General features: G+C 37.1%; 1 protein-coding gene across 10 annotated transcripts in view; it reads left to right on the forward strand.

Annotated features, from left to right (window-relative positions):
* Positions 1 to 23,642, forward strand: part of ATE1 (arginyltransferase 1) — a 163,508-nt gene that overhangs the window by 37,726 nt on the left and 102,140 nt on the right. For all 10 annotated transcript variants that reach the window (XM_057530771.1, XM_007173220.3, XM_057530773.1 and 7 more), the window contains one exon: positions 12,245 to 12,277. In XM_057530771.1, coding sequence (XP_057386754.1) covers positions 12,245 to 12,277 — 33 coding nt within the window. The remainder of the gene's footprint in view (positions 1 to 12,244; positions 12,278 to 23,642) is intronic.

A 23,642-nucleotide genomic window follows, 5' to 3' on the forward strand; every position in this document is an offset into this window, starting at 1 on the left:
GACACGGTCCTCTGCACATTTTAGCTTAACCGCTATTTTCAGAAACTTCTTTTTATAAGTTTGCATTAATGTTTAAAATGTTAAAATCCCAATAATATTAAAGAGTAATGGAAATATATGTTACCTGGCATGATGTGGAGATATTTGATCTTGCTTGGGATCAGTTGGTCTGATAAGTATGCAAGCAGTACCTATAACCATTATTAATGTGTTAATATAATCAAGTATTTTCAATAATAATTAAATTGCTGATAATATATTCATTTTCTTAGTACTTTGACTAGAGAGCTTTTAAAATAAATTTTGTTTTGACTGTGCTCTCCTGCTAAGAGACTTTATTTCTAAGTTTTGTGGTATTTTCTGTTTATCCCTAATTCATGTCATGCAGATTTTTGGAAGACACCCAGTTTTTCAAGGTCAATTTGAATTCTTTTACCAACTTAGTGCCATTTAAGTGATACCTAGTTTTGTCCTCAATAATCTTTTGAATAGTTGCTCCTCAAAAATAATACCGGAAGTTTCCCTGCAGGAAATTAAAGGAGTGTATTGAGGACATAGGTGGTCCTGAGGAGAGCTAATGAGAAGGGCACAGGCCGTTTCTTCACAGAGATCAGCTCTTGGTTACTGGTGACTGCTTCTCTCTGTTTGTGGCATCTCACCTTGACCAAATGACACGATTTTGCAAAGTAGCCAGGGGCCATGAAGACACATAGGGAGAAAGAGCAGAATATGGATATTCATTTATTCGTTTATGAATTGATTAATCCAATTCACAAATGAATGAATGCATCTAGGCATTTAAGCAGCAAATATTTGTTGAGTCCCTACTATGTGCCAGGCATCATTTTAGACTCTGGGCAGTGAACAAGAGAGAAACGTTCTTAACCTCAGGGAGATGATATGCTAGTGAGGAGGATGAATAAACAAGTAAGTATGCAGTACAGTGTCGGTATAGTACACGCTAACAGGAAAAGTGAAGAAGAGGTGAGGGACAGAGGTGGTGGTGATAATTATATGAAGATGTCAGGAGAGGCGTCTGAGGAGAGGGGCTGCTTGGCAGACACCTGCATGGAGAGCATGCACCCGTGCGTATCTCTGGGAGGTACGTTTCAGGCACGACGTGTTCGCAGAGCAGCAGGAACGTCGGTGAGGCTGGAAAGCAAGGCATGGTGCATCTCCTGTCTTGTCCATGTCGCTTATGAGTGTTTTGTTTTTTTAATCTCCCCTTTCTTTCTGCCATCCATTGGCTGATTTTCATTATCGTAAAAATTTATATGTTTTGCTGTAGACTTGTTACTTTGTTTCCTTGTTACCTGAACACCTATATATCACCACATTTTAATGTTGTTTTATAACACTGAGACTTGGTATCTTTGGGCTTTATTGCCTCCTTGGTGAATTCTGATTAATGGTGGTGTTTAGTCATTGATATAATGAAGGGAAACGTGGATTGGAAAAAGCTTCTAGGTTCTAATCCTAGTTTTGTTGCTAACTGACTGTAAACTAATGAACATTTCTGGACCTCAGTTTATCTAGATGTAAACTAAAGCTGTTGGACTAGATAACTGCCAGGATTCCTCTTAACTGTAAAATTCTGTGGTTTCAGTGATTTTTAGGAAAAATCCCTAGGAGAAATTCAATAATTTTTTTTCTTTTTATTTCCTTTTTTAAAATTAAGGTGTGCAAATCTTGGATGTACAGCTTATTGAATTTTCACATATGTATGTGCTCTTTTGGGAACTTTCTGGAATTAAAAAATATATATTTTCCATCCGTGGTTGGTTGAGTCTGTGGATACGGAACTTGGAGGGCTGCCTGTATAAGTATATTCCAAATATCTTTCCCAATCTGGAAATACCTATACTCAATACCTAAGAAAATATTATTTTTAGAAAAATGTAATTTTAAAGTGTTTCCATTTTGTTGCTTTTTTTTTTTTAAGTTTATTTGTTTTTGGCTGCGTAGGGTTTTCGTGGCTGCCTGTGGGCTTTCTCTAATTGTGGTGAGCAGGGGCTACTCTTCATTGCAGTACATGGGCTTCTCCTTGCCGTGGCTTCTCTTGTTGCGGCTTCTCCTTGCCGTGGCTTCTCTTGTTGCAGAGCACCGGCTCTAGGCGTGTGGGCTTCAGTAGTTGTGGCTTGCGGACTCTAGAGCACAGGCTCAGTAGTTGTGGCGCACGGGCTTAGTTGCTCCGTGGCATGTGGGATCTTCCCAGACCAGGGCTCGAACCCGTGTCCCCTGCATTGGCAGGCAGGATCTTAACCACTGCGCTACCAGGGAAGTCCTTCCATTTTGTTGCATTTTTGAACACAGTTTATAGATTAAGAAAGCAACAGATTTAAGGATTTCTCTTACTACATAAAATTCTGGTCCCAATGTTGACTTTAAAGAAGTCCTAAGGTACTTTTTCTTTTAAACACACTTCTGAAATTATTTCCACACTTCTTATGAGATATTTTAATATTTTGTGCTTGTCCTTAACTTAGTTGATGTTGTAAACAAGCAGGTCTTTAGGTCATAGGGTCCCGTGGTAGAATGATTCTCCCATTAGAGAAGCAAACAGTTCTGTTCTCAGCACATGATGTCACCAGCACTTGAGTCTTTCTTTAGTGGGTATTCCTTTTGGTGACTTTGCCAAGAACTCCTTTTCTTTGCATTTTGACGTGAACTCTGTTCATGGTGATTTTGTTCACTGCTGGTAATGTTGAAAAGCAACAAAATTCTTTTAGATTCCGTTCTCTTTGAGGATAGCTCTTCAAGCTATAGACTTAGGACATTGTTTTCTGGATTTATAGATTCATGTTTCAAACTTAACCTTTTAATTTTAGAAACAGGAACGCCAAAGTTGGAGGTAGTAAATAATTAGTAAGTTCAAATGTATACTATTTGTGTTAATAGATACAGAGCCACTGTTTATAAAATATACAGTTATTATAGTGAACACATGAGGTAGGTGTTAGTGAATGACTTAATTATAGCCCAAATCTCTATTGCGGTTAGAAATTGGGGAGAGCATTGCAAGGAGTAAAAGAATACGCACTGAAGTAGCTCACTAATTAGGATGTGCATTAGCAAACTGGATTCAACACTATGAGCAAAATATTTATAGCTCGCTCTGTGTGTTTGCGTTATGGACTTTTGTGATTCTGGGCCGATGTTAATCCTTAAAGAGGCATTTGTTACAGTTCCTTCCATGGTGTGGGCTTGAGCATTAGTCCCTTCACCAATCCAAAGTGCTAAATATCGCAAGGATCCCCTTGAGGGATATTATTGGGTAGGGACCATGACTTTTAAAGGGGGGAAAAGAGCCATTGATTCATTGATAGTTTATATGAGATTTTTCTGACACTGTAAACAGCCATACTGAGTATTTTCAGTGAGCATTTCTATTAAGTATAAACTGGGGAAAACGATTCAGAGTTGGCAGGGGCCAGTGTTTCTTAGAATGAGTTTTGTGGAATATTGGTTCTGTGGAATGTTAATAAATGTTACATGAAATTAAAAACCAACCAACAAACAGATCTCTTTGGTTATGAAACTTTGGAAAGCACTAGATTAAATGAAATTGAAGGGTTTTTTGTTTTTCTAACTATATTGGGATATAGTTATGTAATGTTGTGTACCTTTAAGGTGTACAGCATATTCATTTGATATAGGTATGTTGCAATATTGTTACCACCATAGAGTTAGCCAACACTTCCATCATGTCACATAATTACCATTTCTCTTTTGTGGTGATAACATTCAAGACCTACTCTCTTAACAACTTTCAAGTATATAGTACAGTATTGTTCTGTATAATCACAGTGCTGTGCTTTAGATCCCCAGAACTTATTCATCTTCTAGGGTTTTTTGTTTGACTGCAGGAATTCTCAGGGCCTGTAATTTGTCAGTATACCTTGTACTTCTCTAAGATGAAGGGGAGGTGAGGCAGCAATAGTCTGCGGCATTTCCCAAACTTATTGGGCCATGGAATCATTTTTTAGAGAGTGTTTTGGGAACTTGGCATGCCACAGGATACCACTGGTAAAAGTGATTAGGCTGAAATCATTTTGTAGATAGAAAACTAAGACCTAAATTAAGTACTCAAGTAGCTAGAGCTGGTGAGATTCCAGACTAATTCTTAGATCACTGTTCTTTCCATCAGCAAAAAAGGAGATTTAATGGCTCAGAAGACATAGGTTTAAATATGTTAGAATGTAAATTAGGTTTTCATTTTCATCTTTTAAGATTTATTGAAGCTTAATGTCCTGTCCAAGGTTCTGGGTCTAACCAAAAAAGGTAGTACAAGCGGTTATTTCTTTTCAGCTGCATTGCTAACAAATGGAATAGGGAATAGATGTAAAAATGAATTTACAGAATTACCTGAATCAGCTCTTTTTACTAAAATTAGGATAAACAGGGTCTTAGTTCTCAAACCTTAGTTTTGACTTGCTATTAAGTACAGATTTAATTTTCATTCTGTTGATGACTTTTTAAATGGGGTGGGGAGAGAGTTTAACTTAATGTAATTTAGACTCTTAATTAAAGCTTCCAAAATCTGGATAGAAAATTGGGAGATTGGGATTGACATATATGTACTACTGATACTCTGTATAAAGTAGATAACTAGTGAGAACCTACTGTATAGCACAGGGAACTCTAGTCAGTGCTCTGTGCTGACCTAAATGAGAAGGAAATCCAAAAAAGAGGGGATATATGTATATGTACAGCTGATTCACTTTGCTGTACAGTATAAACTAACACAGTATTGTAAAGCAACTATACTCCAATAAAAACAAAAACCTTAATATTTTACATTGAGGTATGATTTAGGTTGATCATTATAAAATTTTAAATAAATTATTAGATTATAGACTAATGTAGTCAGACTTGTCCTCTAACAATTTGTAAGAAAGTACATATACTAGGGTGAAAGGCTAAGGGAACAGGACCAGCAGAAGTATTTTGTTAATGCAGGGAAATTCTGGATAATCCATATGAGCAGTTGTAAGACTTAGAATTCCACTTTGACAAATAGGTACACCTCACTGATGTTCTTTGGTTTAGGGGAAAAAATTGTGGCTTATCTTGAAAAAATGCTGTTGAGTGTTCCTTCTTCTTTATATAGGAATTTAACATGGTTCCTTATTAAATAGAAAAGACATTTCAGGAAGATATTAGCTTAAATTACTTATGTGTTGAATATTTTCCATTACAAAGATAAATGGTTGATTATAGTTTTACTGGGATATTTTGACAAAATTGGTAGTGTGTATTCTTCTCTCCTGTTTAGTCCCCCACCCCACCCTGCCCCCGGTAACTGGCATGGTTAATAACAAGCCTTGGAAAAAGAATTTACTGATTGTAACTGACAGGAGGTTTAACTACAATTTTGTGTTCTTGGAAAACTGTTTAGAAAATTTTGGTAAGCATTAGGTACTTCTCTGAAAGGAATGAGAAGGTATTATGAGACAGGTTACCGATGATGAATAGAATAATGGTACTAGGAGTGGTGAGTAGGAATGCTGCAGGAGAAGCAAGGTCAGTAAGTGACTATATAGTAATAGCATTGATCTGTGTGTATCCCTTTTCTCTTTTTATTTTTTATTAATTTTTGAAACTAAATTTATTTATTTATTTATTTATTTATTTATTTATTTATTTATTTATGGCTGCATTGGGTCTTCGCTGCTGCACGCGGGCTTTCTCTAGTTGCAGCGAGCGGGGGCTACTCTTTGTTGTGCTGCATGCGGGCTTCTCATTGCGGTGGCTTCTCATATTGTGGAGCACGGGCTCTAGGTACACGGGCTTCAGTAGTTGTGGCTCGTGGGCTGTAGAACGCAGGCTCAGTGGTTGTGGTGCACGGGCTTAGTTGCTCCGCGGCATGTGGGATCTTCCCGGCCCAGGGCTTGAACCCGTGTCCCCTGCATTGGCAGGTGGATTCTTAACCACTGCACCACCAGGGAAGCCCCTCTTTTTATTTTTTTTCTTCCAGTTTTATTGAAAAATAACTGACATACAGCACTGTATAAGTTTAAGTTGTACAGCATAATGATTTGACTGACAACATCATGAAATGATGATCTTAATAAGCTTCGTGACCATCCATCATCTCATAAAGACACAAAATTAAACAAACAGAAAAAAATTATTTCCTTGCAGTGAGAACTCTTAGGATTTACTCTATTGAAAACTTTCATATATAGCATACAGCAGTGTTAATTATGTTTATCATGTTGTGCATTACAACTCTAGTACTTACTTATCTTATAACTGGAAGTTTGTACTTTTTAACTGCCTTCATCCAGTTTCCCTTCCCCCCACCTCTGCCTCTTCTAACCACAAATCTGATCTCTTTTCCTATGAGTTTGCTTGTTTATTGTTGAAGTATAATTGACCTACAATACTGTGTTAGTTCCTGTTAACACAACATGTGATTTGATATTTTTATGCATTTCAAAATGACCACCATGATAATTCTAGTTATGGTCTGTCACCGTACAAAGGTGTTACACTATTACTGACTGTATTCCACACATTGTACATTTCATACCTGTGACTCATTTATTTTGCAACTGGAAGTTTGTACCTCCGTCACCTGTTTCTCTCCTCCCTCCATGCTCCTCCCCTCTGGCAACCAACTGTTTGTTCTCTGTATCTATAACTTTTTCTGTTTATGTTTGTTCATTTGTTTTTTTGGTTCCACGTATAAGTGAAATCATACTGTATTTGTCTTTCTCTGACTTCTTTCACTTATCATAATACCCTCTAGGTCCATCCATTTGTTGCAAATGGCAAGATTTCATTTTATTTTAATTAAGGCTGCACAGCTTGTGGGATCTTAGTTTGAAAGATGGAAAGGGATTGAAAGATTGCATTTTTTTTTATGGCTGAGTAATATTCCATTGTGCGGGGACTTCCCTGGTGGTACAGTGGTTAAGATTTCGTGTTTCTACTGTAAGGGGCACAGGTTTGATCCTTGGTCAGGGAGCTAAGATTCCACATGCTGCATGCTGCACGGTGCAACCAAAAAAAAAAAAAAATCCATCATGTGTGTGTATGTATGTGTGTGTGTGTGTACCACATTGCCCTATCTGTTCATCTGTTAAGCAACTTAGGTTGCTTCCATGTCTTGGCTGTTGTAAATAATGCTGCAGTGAACATATGGGTGCATATATCTTTTTGAATTAGTGTTTTCTCATGATAAATACCCAGGAGTGGAATTGCTAGATTGGATGGTACTTCTGTTTTTGTTTGAGGAATCTCCATACTATTTTCCATAGTGGCTGCACCAGTTTACATTCCCACCAACAGTGCACGTGGGTTCCCTTTTTGCCACATCCTTGCCAGCACTTGTTGTTTGTTGTATTTTTTATAACAGTCATTTCAGGTGTGAGATGATATCTCGTTGTGGTTTTGATTTGCATTTCCCTGATGATTAGTGATGTTGAGCATCTTTTCGTGTGCCTGTTGTCCATCTGTATGTCTTCTTTGGAAAAATGTCATTTCAGGTCCTCTGCCCATTTCTTAATCAGGGTATTTCTTTTTTTGATGTTGAATTGTATATTTTGGGTAGTAACCCTGTATCAGATATATTGTTTGCAAATATCTTCTCCCATTCAGTAGGTGGCCTTTTTGCTTTGTTGATAGTTTCCTTCTCTGTGCAAAAAGCTTTTTAGTTTGATGTAGTCCTATTTGTTTATTTGTGCTTTTATTTCCCTTGCCTGAGGAGACATATCCAAAAATATATTACTAAGACTGATGTCAAAGAGTGTACTGCCTGTGTTTTCTTCTAGAAGTTTTGTGGTTTCAGATCTTACATTTAAATGTAAGTCTTTACATAGAGAAGAGACTTGTGGTTGCCGGGGCAGGGGAAGGACTGGCAGTGTGGGATTAGCAGTTGCAAACTAGTATGTGGAGGATGGATAAACAGCAGGGTCCTACTCTATGGCACAGGGAAGTGTATTCAGTATCCTGTGATAAACCAGAATGGAAAAGAATATGAGAAAGAATATACATATATGTATAACTGAACCACTGCTATACAGCAGAAATTAACACAACATTGTAAATCAACTATACTTCATAAAATATTTTAAAAAATAAATTTAAGTCTTTAATCCATTTAAAATTTATTTTTGTGCATGATGTGAGAGAGTAGTCCAGTTTGATTTTTTTACATGTAGCTGTCCAGTTTTCCCAACACAGTTTATTGAGGAGGCTGTCTTTTCCCCATTGTATAGTCTTGCCTTCTTGCCTCCTTTGTTGTAGCTTTTATCTTTAATTTTTGCCATTTTAAGTATGGTGTGTCTTTGTATGGTCTTCTTTGGGTTGATCCTGTTTGGGCTGTCTGTGCTTCCTGGACTTGGATGTCTGATTCCTTTTCCAGGTTAGGGAAGTTTTCAGCTATTATGTATTGACATATGTTCTCTGCCCCTTTCTCTCTCTCTCTCTCTGTCTCTCTGTCTCTCTCTCTCTTCTCCTTCTGGGACCCCTACAAATGAGAATGTTAGTACATGTGATGCTGTTACAGAGGTCTCTTAAACTGTCCTCATTTCTTTTTTTTCTTCTTTCTTTTTCCTGTTTAGCTTTGGTGATTTCCACTGTTTATCTTCCAACTTGCCCATCTCTTCCTCTGTATCATCTAATCTACTGTTGATTCCTTATAGTGTATTACTGTTATTATTTTTAAAAATATTTATTTATTTGGCTGTGCTGGGTCTTAGTTGCGACACATGGGATCTTCCTTGCATCATGCGGGATCTTTAGTTGTGGCAAGTGAGCTCTTTTAGTTGTGGCATGCGGACTCTTAGTTGGGGCACGTGGGATCTAGTTCCCTGACCAGGGATTGAACCCCGGGCCCCCTGCATTGGCAGCATGGAGTCTTATCCCCTGGACCACCAGGGAAGTCCCATAGTGTATTATTTATTTTAGTTATTGTACACTTCACCTCTGTTTGGTTCTTTTTTATATTTTATATTTTTTCTTTGTTAAAAACATCGAACTCCTCACTCCGTTCATCCATTCTTCTCCCGAGTTCTTTGAGCATCTTTATGATCATTACCTTGAACTCTTTATCAGATAGATTGCTTATCTCTACTTCACTTAATTCTTCTTCTGGAGTTTTATCTTGTTGCTTTGTTTGAAACATATTCCTCTGTCACCTAATTTGCTGTTTTTATTTCTATGTATTTGGCAGGTTGGTTACATTTTCCTCGTCCTCCAGATACAGCAAGGGAGACACCCTTACAAAATATTTCCATTACTAATGTAAATGTTTTCTTGCAAAGGGACAACTCCTACTTGGTTTTCAGAGTTTTCTCCAATTCTGCTGTTTCTTAGAAAATAACCAGCTTAAGATAATATTCCAAAGAGACACATTTTGGGGTGGCAAATTCTGCTCCCCTACATTATAACAGGCTTTATTTTTTTTAGAGAAGTTTTAGATTCACAGCAGAATTGAGCCATTCTTGATACTGATCTAACATCACCGTGGTGTTTGTTAAAAGGTGTCTATTTCTGTTATCAATTTCAGTGTATATACAAAATGTATTTTGCAGTTATATTTGCTGTTTTATGATTGTTGTTTTTCAAAGTATTACCTTCTTTTCGACTGAATATAATATGCGTCATTTCATTATGAAAGAATTTACTAAGTAATTAACTGAAGGGAAAATAGCAATGGGTTTTTCTGGTCCACTAACTAGAAGAAGCATTTTTCAGCCTTTTTCATGTCCTGTGAATAGGATAGTGAATGTGTGCCTTGTGATTTGTTATTCTGTTTATACTGCTTTGCTGATTGAGAACTGTATTTATATATTTCATGTTTTGGCAGCTTCAAACAGGAAAAGAATTTTTAGGTCTGTTTTGAAAAAAACTGTGACAGGAATGTTACATATGTACATGACAAAGACGTATGTAAATTATTGGAGCTTCAAGGAGACAATAGTTTTCTTGGAGAGTATGTGCTACTCTATCATTATTTAAAGTGACTTCTGTCAGATGAAAAATTAATCAGTCTGGTCAATCTAAGAAAGAAATGGAAAATTTTATTCAAGCTAAATTGAGGATTATAACCTGGGAACAGCCTCTCAGAAAGCTCCAAGAACTGTTCTGGCCGTTAGAAGTCAAAGCACAGTTACAGAAGTTTTTTGACACAGGGGCCTGTACATTAAATGATGTCTTATTGACTTACACAATCCAGATCTGCAAGTACAAAGTGATGGGTTGTGTGACCCCTTACAAGATCAAGATGGAATGTTATCTTTTAAGGAGTTGTCTTATGGGTGCTGGGAGAATGTTGTGCTTTATTGTTGAGGAGGTTTGGTGGATGCATAATGCAGATACACAGTGTACATTAGAGGGGAGAGAGGAGGCCAAAGGACAGAGAAAAATTTTTTATGTTTAAACTTTTCTTATCTTGCCATAAAATATGAATTTTATTTCACACTTCCATCATAATTGATGCATTAAGTACTGAACCAGAAGCACTTCTAAACTCTAAATGTAGTATGTATAATATAGTTAACATGCACATACTGGAGAAAAGCACGGAAACCCTACAGTAGCAAATTTCTCATTTTAAAATAAAAATGCACCATGCCTCATTTTTCTCCACTATTAAAACTGGGTAGTCTTTCAAGTATTACTTTCTATTCTTGCGAGGAAGGGCAGAGATTGTTTTATGTTAGGCTAATGTGAAAAGAATCCAAGACCACAAAGGTTGCACTTTAAATTTCAATAGAATTATGTGCTTCATATCAGCATTATGAAATTTTAAAATTTGGTGTATCCTGCACTTTCAGAAATTTCTCCTAACAGTTAATATAATTGAATTGCATATTAATATCATTTAAATTAAGAAAAAAATCTTACGGTGCCTTTATTTTAGTATACCCTGTCATCTAAGGCCTAGATGATACTTACTAGTTAATTACATGGCTTTGGCATGCACTAGTAGTCTTTTAGGAAAATATTTGCTTTAGTTTTGGGGGGAGGAAGTGTCTGATATATTTTTTAAGCTTTATTATGAAAACTTTAAACATTCACAAAGTAGAGAGAATTGTATAATGAGTCCTCACATATTCATCTCCTGTCCTCACTAGTTTAATATAATGACTCTTCTTGTTTTATCTGTGCATTCCCCACCATTACTTTCCTCCCAACCCCCCAGTGATTTTGAAGGAAATCCCAGATATCATGTAATTTCATTGAGAAATATTTCAGTGTGTACCTCTAAAAGAGAATCAAATTATTGGTATTCCCAGTGAGTACTAGCTAGGTTTGTTGTGGAGAGGAAGTTCAAGAGTGCTTGGAAACAGACCTGCCATTGCATTTTATTGTAGTTAATTTGTATTCAGTAAGATCCAGAGTTTATATTACTTGGGTTTTTTTTTTATTATTACAATACATCTCAAAGGATTTGAAGTGTTGATTTTGTAAATAACATCTAAGGAAACATTATGAATTACCATCATGAATGTGTATGAAGTAATGTGACAGTCCTCATTTCAGAGCTAATCTACGATTTGCTTTGTCATTTTTTCATGGCTCCTCCCCAGCTCCAAAATTAGTTTCTTTATTTAAATGCTGAGAAACAGTCAGCATGTAACACTTATTTTCAGATGAAATTTATAAGGCTCTATTTGTGTCAGAGAAAGAGAGAGCAGAGAGAAAAAATATGCATATGGGGCTGAAAAAAAGAGGAAGGGGCATAACAGTGTAAACATCACAGCCTGGGTACCAGAGAAATAACTTCCCCTTTCTTTCACTCTCACTCACCCAACCTCCTCTCCTGGTCTTGACTTTTTAATTTCTCTCTTTTCTTGGTTTCCCCTTTGGTTTATATCTTTTTCTTCTCTTGGCATTTACCTAACTTTGCCTGTGGCATTTATGATTAGGAAGATTGCTGATTCCTCCCTTGGAGAATGTTTTATTATATAGGGGTTGTGAGATAAAACTTTAAAAAGCAAAATATTTTAGGACGAATTTGTTGTGCTGTGTTTGTTTTTATACAGATTTTGAAAAATGTTTATTTAAACTCGTTCACATAGTTGGGTACCTACTATGGGCTAGATTGAACTTTTCTGTAGTCTGTGAATGAATGATACAATGTATGAAACGTTAACTATATATAGACATTTAGGTTCACTTTATGTGCTCTTTTTGAAAAATTTTGTAATAATTTTTCCTTTTTTTGTGTGTTCTCTTTTGCTGCTCATTTATTGGATGAAACGGATTCTATTCATATGTGACTCTGCAGTTCACAAGATTCCTTTGCAGCTCACCTTTGGAGGTAAGATTACTCACTGACCTTGAAATTAGAATTGCTATTGGTATCTTTTGTGAGGCATTTATTTGATAATTTAAGAGTGATCATTTTGTCATGATGTATTCTTCAATACCAGTAATGAGATGAATGCAGACTTTCCTTTATAAGAATTCCTATAAGTTACAGAGCTTTGTGAGGGCAATGACCTTCACAGCAGGTCATTGCCTTCATTTTAATAGGTAGAATGAAGTCAGTCCATTTTAAAGAGCCTTTTTGTATCTCCTTACTCCCATGCCGGTCTCACATTGGCTTTATCCTCTGTAAACTGCCCTGGTGTTAAAGGAGAGCTGGAGAAGTCTGGGCAGAGGCTGTCATCAAGGAGGTTTCAGTTAGTTTGAGAGAACTTTTTAAAATCCATGAATTGATGAGGGAAGAGCAAAGGACTTCCCTTGTATTGAGCTTCATCTTAACACAGGCATGATTCTAGGTGCCAGATTCACTTTCTCATCTGATTCTCATAATGGTTCTGCAATTTAGAACTGAAAATCCAGTGATAAATTGTGAGATAAAGAAAACTCTTAGATAATCAGAGAACCAGTTATCAGTGTGAGCTGTGGTTGATAAGGAGTTACTTGGAGAAGATGGATGAGGCTTTGAAAAAGGAGTTGGAAAGGGGAAGCAGCTGGGTGTGTGGAGGGACATTGGACTTGGTACCAAACTTGGGGTTAAGATCAGGTCCTCACTTACTAGCCGTGTGACACTGGGCAGTCGCAGCTTCCCTGAGCCTCAGCTTTCTCATCTTTAAAATGCAAATAATTTCTACCTCTCAAATGAAGCAATGGGCAGGGGAGCGGTTTATAAAGCACTATTCACATCTTACTAATATTTTGTATTCTTCTCTCAGGCTATGCTTCAGGCTATGATAAGACTCTGTCCCTGCCTTTCATTTGCCCTTCCTTTGGCCTCTATTGTTTACTTCACTCTGTGTTCCCTTCCCCACTCCCAGCCTCTTCAAATCATATCCCGCTTCAGGGTGAGCCTAGATGCTGTGTCCTCTGTGATGCCCTCTCTGACCGCTCCACATAGAGGCAGTTGTTCCCTTTTCTGCTTCCATAATATTGCATTCTATGATTATTGAAGCTACTGTTGTTATGTGGTGTGGCCCAGCCTCCTCGTGGCCTCCTTGAGACTTCCTGGTGGCCAGTTTGAATGATTTCCAGGGGAAATTGAGCAGACCAGAGGGGCTAGTACCATCCAGGCTTGGTTACATTTTCTAAATGTCCAGGACCAAGGGGGAAACAGAGCCTGGAAAGATCCTGGGCTTTGAAATGAGAGATCCTTGGGTGACCCATGAGTAAGTAATTTCATCTTTCAATTAATCTAAAAAATGGAGGTAATAATAATACATAACTTACAGGGTTATTAAAATGAAATGAGATAATGTGTGGTAAACGCTGAGTACAATGCCTGTCACACAGAATTTTAAATAGAGTTTGGTGTAAAAGCAATAAAAATTAAAACTGTACCATAAGAAACTTGAAGACAATGTAAACTATATAGTCTACTCTTTAATCGATGAAGCACTTTCTAAGTATAGAATGGGAAGTATCACAAAGGAAAGGATGAAAAAATTAGATCTGATTTTGTAAAAAAATCCATGATTTGGTTCATGAAGACATACGTAGTTAAGAGGCAATTTGGGAAAGTGTAATAAAAAGATTATTATACTTAATATAATCTCTTAGAAACCGTTTTTAAATGCAGTGTTTTCTTTTACATAATATTCGGTTGGATTTTATCAGATAGTTGATCAGCTGAAATACAAATGGTACTGTGTTTTTTAAAGTTTAATCTTATAAGTAATCAAAGGAATGCAATTTAAAATAGCAGTTATATACAGTTTTTTAACTATCAAGATATCTTTTTTATTTTTAAGTGAATGCTTGGGAAGATGTGATGAGATGGGATGTTTTTAAACTTCATCCTTTATAGAAATCAGTTTGGTCATATACATTAAAGATCTTATAGAAATGCATACCTTGCGGTTGAGTAATTCTAGTCTAGGAATCACTGCCAGAGAAATAAAGATTGGGACAAAACTTGCTTAAATATGTTTGTTACAGCATTATTTATAATGGCAAAAATTTATAAATAATTTAAATGTTCAACCGTAGGAAAAGGTCATATAAATCATGGTGCAGCCGGCCATATGATAGAACACCCAGTGGCCATTAAGACAGTGATCATGCATGTATGTTCATGCGTATACATTGATGAAAAATAGCAGTGTAAAATACTTTTGCTTGTACTAAGAGGCAGAAGCAGGCTGCAAAATTATACATGCAGATCTCAATTTAAAAACAATTTAAGTATACAGAAATTAGTTAGGAAGGAGATACGCCAAATGTTAGCATTAACTACAAAATGCTAAATTATTTTACCTCTTGTTCTTCCACGAAGGAGTCACATGGGGAGAATGAGGTACCTTGGTAGGTTTTTGATGATGGCTCTTATAGTCAGTGTTTGACTGAGATGTACATCAGGGAAATCTCTAATTGATGTGGAAACAGGGTCTAGTCTTGGGGGAAAAAAGGCACTGGCAGGAGCTTAGATGAAGAGATAACGTTGATAATGTTGATAATTAAGGCTGGATGCTCATTTAAGCAAGAGCTCAGAGGAATAACCAGGAACAGGGGTTTTGAGCAGGAACGCAGTGAGGCTGGATTAGTTTACCTGCACAGGGAGTAAATAAGGAAGCTGGAGCTTGATAACTGCTTCACTGGGGCAGAGTAGCAGTTTGAAGATGCTACTAAACAATGGCAAGGATGCTTTTCAATAGTCCTCACTAACAGACTTTTCTCAAATGTAAGCTCAATGAGAAAGGACCGTGTTTTTCTTGCTCCCTTGTGTTTCCATGTATTGTTAAGTACTATATAGGAGGCACTGAATAAATATTTGTTGAATGAATGAATGAATAAATAAGTAAACTAGGCACAGCTAAGGTTGAGAGTAGCAAGCTTTTCCCCATAATCTGGCAGGACTAGCTAAGAGCACACAAGGTCTAATATTTATGTCTCAATATGGTTAAGTCTCTCTTCCCAGCTAGATTGTAGCTACTTAAGATCAGGATCTTTGTCTTTTTCATTTTTGGATGCTCTCAGGTATAAATAGGGCTTGGAATGGTACCAACCATATACCTAGAGTTGTACCAAACAAATATTTTTAAGATTACATCTTATTATTCGTGTTAAATATTGGGAATCGTTGTGTAGAAGCTTAAGTCTTCGGTGAAAAGTAGAAGGGAAAGTATCATGATCAAAGTTTAGTGATAGTTTCTGTTATTTTCTGTCTAATCTGCTTTTTCCATTTAATGATCTGGAGTTACATTTTTACCTTGGCTAAATTGATCTTTTTTCTTACTGGGCTTATGGACATGGAGGAGGCAAAAGAATCAAAATTAAAGATGACCAATGTGCTTTTCTTTTCTTGAAGTATTTGGGAAATACTTTGAGGGCATTCTGTTGATATGTTTCTAGCTTGGAATTTCACAGGGGCCACCTGATGGCATAGTTAGTGGCTGCTGCCCCTGAATTTCCAGCAGCACTGAGCTCAGGATTCTGTTTCTGCGCTGCCTTGCAGAACTTGAGAGCCAAACAAAGCCAGGGCAGGAGAATGCTGAGACTCTCTAAATGTTTAATTTTGCCATTAAGCTTATGCTTCAGCTGGAGAAGGAAAATTGCAAATATGGGTAACACCCAAATATTGATACCTTACCTAATTTTGAATAAAAGAAAAATAGTTCAGGTGGAGACAGTAAAATATATGAGGTTTGCAGTTGAAAATGAAGGAGACTTTAAATTTCATTCTGCCCACAAAAACTAAACTACTGTGAATGAACCATGTCCTTTTGTTATAAGTCCTAAACGGTGAACTGCCACATGAATCTAACAAAATTGTCAGGTTATAGTAATTACGTCAGTCATTTGATCTGCTGTCATTTGAATGGAGCCATGTGTGGAGAGTCAGTTACTTCCCTCTGTGGGGCTGACCCTTTTACATTTCTGTAAGCTGAAGACTAACAGAGCTCATTAAGCTCTATGGGAAAAGAGCTTTTGTCACCTCGTCAAGTCCGGCAGCATATTTCCATTATGTTCCTAATTTCGCGTGGCTCTGTAGCTGCTGATGTGCATTCCCCTGCTAGGTTTACGTGGGCTCTCTCCCTTACAGACATTTTTATTGACATTTCTAAGCCTGAATTACATGTCGTGTGGCGCCACCTACAGACGTCTTCAATTAAATATAGGTAAATAAAAGGGATTACGTATCAGAGGCTAAAAGATTCTTCAGATTCTCTTCTAAGCCATACTTTGCCAGCCAGTCCAGTAGCGTGAAGTCTCAGCATCATTTTGGAGGTAGAGAACTACAGAAGAGGCATTTGTAAGAAAAGTTAAACCATGTGGGAATGTGGGTCACTTAGGATTCTCTTTAAGGATGTCCTATTGCTTCATTTCAGATCAATTAAAATCTTCTTTGTTAGCAGTTAGCATAATAATTTTTGGAGAAGTTAGCAGCTGTAGTATATGGGGCACTATCCTAAACTCTCTGCTTACATTATTTTAATTTTCGTAGAATGTCTATGCGGTAGTTATTTCCAATTTCCTTATGAAGAAAATTGAACCTAGAGAGGTAGTTTAGTTGAGTTCAGTATCACAGCTACTAGTGAATGGCAACAACATGCTTAAAATGTCTTATATTACATGAAGTGATGACGGTATTATTTGAAGGAAGACAGTGATAAATCTGAGATGTGCCGCCAGCCTTGGCACTGTTGACATTTTGGGTTGGATAAATCTTTTTCGTGGGCACTGTCTTGTGCATTGTGTGATGCTTAGCAACATCTCTGGCCTCTACCCAAGAGATGCCAGTAGCACCCTTCCCCCTGAGTTGAAACAGAATGTCTCCAGACTTTGCCAAATATCCCTAGGGGGTAAAATGGCTCCCTGTTAAAAACTACTGCCCTAGAGCAGCCTTAACAAAAAAAGAACAAAGAGAGTTAATAATCCAATAGCGATGATAGTAGCAATGATAACATGTTTTCAGTCTCACAAAAGGTGGGAAAACGAACAGGTGAACAAAGGACAAGGGAGACAAATAGAAAACAAATAGCAAAATGGTCCACTTAAACACAACCATATTAATTATTACATTAAATATTAATGATCTAAACCAAAAATCTGCTCTATGGAAATGTTTTATATCTGTGCAGTGGAAAACATGTATGTAGTCAGTGGTCATACACAGTCACTGAGCTCTTTAGGAACTGAATTTAAAATACTTTAAATTTTAGTTAACTCATGTAGCCGCATGTGGCCAGTGGCTGTCCTCTTGGACAGTACAGGTCTAAACACTCCAATTGAAAGTCAGAAATTGTCAGACTAGATAAAAGAAAAAAAGCAAACTCCATCTTAAATATGAAAGCATGAATACGTTAAAAGTAAAAGACCAGAGTAAACTATACCATGTAAATACTAATCATAATAAAAATGGAGTGGCCGTATTCATACCTAACAAAATAGACTTCAGGGCAAAAGCTCTTACCAGAAGAAAAGATGGACATTTCATAATGTTAAAATAGTCAGTTCATCAAGTGAGGACAGTAATCCCAAATGTGGTACACTTAATAACAGAACCTCAAAATACATGAAGCAAAAACTAATGGAACTGAAAAGAGAAACAGTCAAATCCACAGCTATATTGGAGACTTTAGAACAACTTTCTCAGTAATCAATAGAACAACTAGGCAGAAAATTACAAGCAATTTAGAAGATTTGGACAAAACTATCATTCAGTTCCACTTAGTTGACATCTATTGAATGCTGTACCCAATGACAAAATACATATTTTTTCAAGTACATAGGGAGTATTCTCCGAGACAGATCATATGCTGTACCATTATACAAATCTTAATAAATTTAAAAGGATTGAAATAATCTCTGATCAAAGTGGAATTAAATTAGAATCAGTAACAAAAAGAACTGTTATAGTTTAGCAATAATAGGACAAACAACCTAATTTAAAAATAGATAAAAGACCTGATTATATATTTCACCGTGAAGACATACAAATGGCTAATAAGTACATGAAAAGATGCTCCCCATCCATTAGGGAAATGCAAATTAATACCACAATGAGATTCCAACATAAACTCACTAGAATGGCTATAATCGAAAGATAATACCAAGTGTTGGCGAGATGTGGAGAAATGTAACCCTCATACATTGCCGATGGGAATGTAAAATGGTATAGCCACAGTTTGGCAGTTTCTCAAAATATTAAACTTAGGGTTACTGTATGACCCAGCAATTTCACCCTTAGGAATATAAACCTAAGTGAAATGAAAATGTTCAAACAAAGGCTTGTATGTAAATGCTCATGGCAGCATTATTCATAATGGCCAAAAGCTGGAAACAATTCAGGTGTCTATCAACTGGTAAATGGATAAGCAAAATGTGGTATTTTCATACAGTGTAATACCATTCAGCAATAAGAAGGAACGAACTACAATACACGCAACACATGGATGAACCTTAAAAACATTATTGGAGGTGAAAGAACCAGGCACAGCAGACTGCATATTGTGTCTTTCCAGCTATATGAATTATCCAAAAAAGGGGAATTTATAGAGTCAGAAAGCAGATCACTGCTTGCCTGGGGTAAGAGGTACGAGCGGAGGATTGACTGCAAGTGGGCTTTTGAGAACTTTGGTGGGGGGTGGTAGAAGTGTTCTCAAATTGGATTATGTGGTTTCACAATTCTGTGAATTTGCTAAAGATCACATAATTCTGTGCTTAAAATGGGTGAATTTTATCATATGTTAAGTACACCTCAATAAAACTGTTTGAAAAAAAAAAGCTTATATCATTTCTTCATCCTTTAATTTCTCAAAATGTTATGGAAAAGGTCTGACTCAGCTTGGCATCTTCCCTAGTTGTGGTCTAGGTGTTTACACTTTTTTAGCATTTGCCAAGATAGTGTTGTGTATTGAAATAGATGTTTTAATTTAAATATTAACTAGTTAATACCCAATATTAAATAAAGTTAGCCATTAATATTTTTCGGTAGCTTGCAAAACCAACTTTCTAAGTTTTTTTTTTTGGGGGAGTTGGGAACTACTTTGCTCTTTCTTGGAACTCTGTGGTAGACTGGGATCATATGTGTATATTTGGTTGTGTGTATGTGTATGTATGTGCACTGATTGCAAACTGCAGGTAGCACGGGTGGGGATCTGGCTTTATAGCCAGTGGTAACATCCATTCATTTTGCTGTCAGGAAAATAAAGGACTATGATAACCTAACATCTCTTCAGTCTGTCAGCATATGAAAAATAGCATTGTTTGGAATGGCTCTGGCAGATACCAGGATATCTCCAGTGACCAGAATTTGGAAGAGGGAATGGCTCTTACCTCAACTGGGTCCTGTAGAAATGAAGGGAGCTTGCAGAGGTAGCAGTGGGAGGGGTGAGGTGGGTGGAAGGTTGAGTTGCCAGCCTTGAGCAGGGAGTTCAAACAGTTTGACCAAATAAAGAGGACACTGAGCTGGCCTGAATTGGAGAGCTGTGGAGATAAGGCTCAGAAGAGGGTTGAGCTGGTGACTTGTGGGAAGCTTTTACCTGCTGTCTGGTATAATGCTTGGGAGGACCAGCAGTGCTGAAAGAGCTGGGGCCAGCGCAGACAGAGGTCACTAAAGAGGGGCCAGATCTTCTCAGAGAGTGGTTGTCAGTCTGCTGTTTGTTACTGACTAATCAGAAATGGAAAACTGGGCAGTGGCTTGATCCACTGGGCAGAAGTGGGAACACGAGTGAAGATCGCTGCTTTTCTAGTTACGTGGGTTGCGAAACAGTCATGCAGTTTTCAGGCTGAGCCCTGTGCTGTAGAATCACAGGTCGAATAGGCAAGGTAGTGTTGGCTGAGGCACCAGTTAGAATTCCGGAGCCAAATCCCCCAAGTCATTGGGATTGTCATTTGATTGCTCTCCCTTTCAGTTGAGTCTGAGGCCTCTTGGGCAGTTCTGGTTGGGGTGAGCCTGCTGACAAAGAACCGGTTGAACTGAAGACATTATTCCTTCCCTCAGTTCACTTCAGTAATGCTGGGACAGCTTTCACGCGATGGTCAGAATAGTATTCCCTGGGCTTACGGTGGCATTCAGCAAACGCTGGTTGAGTTCATAAATGAACTTATTCTCAATTAGTTTCTGGATATCACATGATAGTTGAGCCAGTGTAAGCTGAAACCTTATGTTTTTTTTTTTTTTTTTTAGAAATGAACTTTTTTTTTTTTTTAATTTATTTATTTATTTATGGCTGTGTTGGGTCTTCATTTCTGTGCGAGGGCTTTCTCTAGTTGTGGCAAGCGGGGGCCACTCTTCATCGCGGTGCGCGGGCCTCTCACCATCGCGGCCTCTCTTGTTGCGGAGCACAGGCTCCAGACGCGCAGGCTCAGCAATTGTGGCTCACGGGCCCAGCTGCTCCGCGGCATGTGGGATCCTCCCGGACCGGGGCTCGAACCCGTGTGCCCTGCATTGGCAGGCAGATTCTCAACCACTGCGCCACCAGGGAAGCCCCGAAACCTTATGTTTTGTAGTGAAATTATATCAGCTGCAAGTCTTTTCCTGGAAACTGATCTCACATGATAAAAACTCAAAATTGATTCAGAGAATAAAAGAAAGCACACTAGAATAGAAAACCAAACATTAAATAGAAAAATGCCATAAATTTCCATGTTGAAGATTTTTCTGCATGGGACTTGGATTAGTTTAGGCATTTAAGTCCATTCAAGATACCTTTCTGCCAGGTCAGCCTTCCTTTAGCGAGTAGTGGTATTCATCCTTACTCCGAGGATCTTTCAGCTGTGTTCACAGTTAAGGTCATCTGCCTTGACGATTTTCATTACCCATTAGATGTGCATGAATGCTTCAGAAAATGTTTGAATGGTAAATCCTGGCATGGATTAGTTTCCATGGGGATGTCAGTCTTGTTTGATGTTGGTAGTCATTGAGTTCTAAATAAAAATATCAGTTTGGGTTGTCACCGTGGGATGTTTTTCTCTTCTGTCAGAAAGACTGGAAAAGCAGGAGGCTCAAATTGAACCGACAGTAAGTAAGGGCTCACATTAGGATAGTCACTCTTGTTTCTAAGGTGTTGGTCGTAGTGCTCAAAAAATATTGGCTGATATGTAGAATTGAGAAGTTTGGGATTCTACTACTTTTCCTTTTGAGCGTTTAGATAGCGCCTCATAGAAGTCTTTTTGTTGGATGATTAGGATTGAAAATATAAAGGAAAATATAAATAAAATATAAGGAAATGTCAAAGTAAACAACGGATGAACATCTTAATTTTTATCTATTTGTTCTGTAGTAAAAATGCAGAAATAAATTCCTTTTTTATTTCTGTCACATTTATTAAAAACATTTACTGTAAATCTTTTCTCAACTACCTATGCTTAAAGTTCAAATTTTTGTCATTACAGTGTTCTTAGTTTTAAGTTGTAAATGTTAGGGTAAACTTTTTTGCTTTCTTTGAAGCATTTTAGTTCCTAAGAATTCTGTCACTGAGACATATATTTCTTGATTCGTACTTTGGTTTAGTAAATTGCTGAAGTATCTCCATTCATTAGGTTGGACAGGGCATGTTAATGTATTCTGGTTGTGTTTTAGCATGGTGTGCCACAGAAGCAGTGTCCACTGAGAGAAACACTGAACTGGAAGTTGAGAACTCCAGATCCTTCCTAGCATTCTCCTAAATTGGCTGTGTGACCTTGGGCAAGTCCCTTCATCACCTTGACCCTCACTTTTTCACTTGGAAAGTGAGTAAGAATATCTCAGATGAAGACGTCCCTTAAAACTGAGTGAACTTAGCCAACATTTTAACATGTTTTATAGCTTCTTTTCAGACTCGGGTATTTTAAACCAGGCAAATAAAATAAGCTTCCCCCAACCTACAGCTTGCCGTAGTTCTGAAGCAAGTTGACATTTTACTTAGAATGGTTCGGCTCACTTTTTTCTATAAAAACAAGTCTTTTTTTTTTCTTTTTTTTTCTTTTTTTTGTTTATTCTTTTTGTTTCATTTTTTTTAAAAAAAGAATATTTTATTTAGTCTTTTTACTGTATTGTTCTTTTTTATAAAAACAAGTCTTATCCTGTTAACTTGCATACCCAAATGTTATTTCTCTTATTTCTGTCCTTAACATGGTCTCAATCGTACATATTAATTATATGTTTAATAAAGTGATAACTTGTTTCATAGCAAAAACTTGAGGTAGGAAATTGAGAACTACCTGTTATAGGTAAGCATTATAGCAGACTGAGAAAGTGCATAAATACAAACATCACAACTTTCTTACAGATCCCTTTTACACCTTCTCAAAGTGGCAAAGATGAAAATGTTTATTGACAAGACCTAAAGATATAGCCATTCTGTAGCATATGTAAATATGAAGTAAAAGTATGTAAACTTAAAATTACGCTTGTTGTTTTAGTGTTCATTCTTACTTAGAAACTACCAAGGCATCCAAAGATTATTCATGAAATTAGTTGATTTACATTAATCCACATTTTAAAATTATATAAGTATCTTAGAAATTAAGCCAACACAAAACATAAAAGTAATATGGGTTGCTCAACATTAATAATCATTAGGGAAATACAGATCCAACCCACAAAGACATACCACCTTCATACCCATTAGGATGGCTATTATTAAAAAACCAGAAAACAGGAAATGTTGGCATGGATGTGCAGAAATTGGAACCCTTGTGCATTGTTGGTGGGCATGTAAAATGGAAAGCAGTATGGTGGTTCCTCAAAGAATTAAAAATAGAATTACCATATGATCTAGCAATTCCTCTTCTGGGTATATACACAAAAGAATTGAAAGTAGGGACTCAAACAGATAATTGTACAGCAATGTTCATAGAAGATTATTCATAATAGCCAAAAAGTAGAAGCAGCCCCTGTGTCTACGGACAGATGAATGGATAAACAAAATGTGGTAAATACACACAGTAGAATATTATTTAGCCCTAAAAAGGAAGGAAATTCTGACACATGCTATACAACATGGACAAACCTTGAGGACATTATGCTAAGTAAAATAAGCCAGTCACAAAAGGGCAAGTACTGTATGATTCCACTTAGCTCAAGTACCTAGAGTAGTCATATTCATAGAGACAAAGTAGAGTAGTGGTTGCTAGGGGCTGGGGGAAGGAAGTAGTGGGCAGTTATTGTTTAATGGCTACAGAGATTCAGTATGGGATGATGAAAAAGTTCTGGGGATGGATGGTGGTGATATTTGCACAACAGTGTAAATGTACTCAGTACCCATGAATTATACACT

This window comes from Balaenoptera acutorostrata, chromosome 16, assembly GCF_949987535.1.
Source record: "Balaenoptera acutorostrata chromosome 16, mBalAcu1.1, whole genome shotgun sequence".
NCBI classification, from domain to species: domain Eukaryota; kingdom Metazoa; phylum Chordata; class Mammalia; order Artiodactyla; family Balaenopteridae; genus Balaenoptera; species Balaenoptera acutorostrata.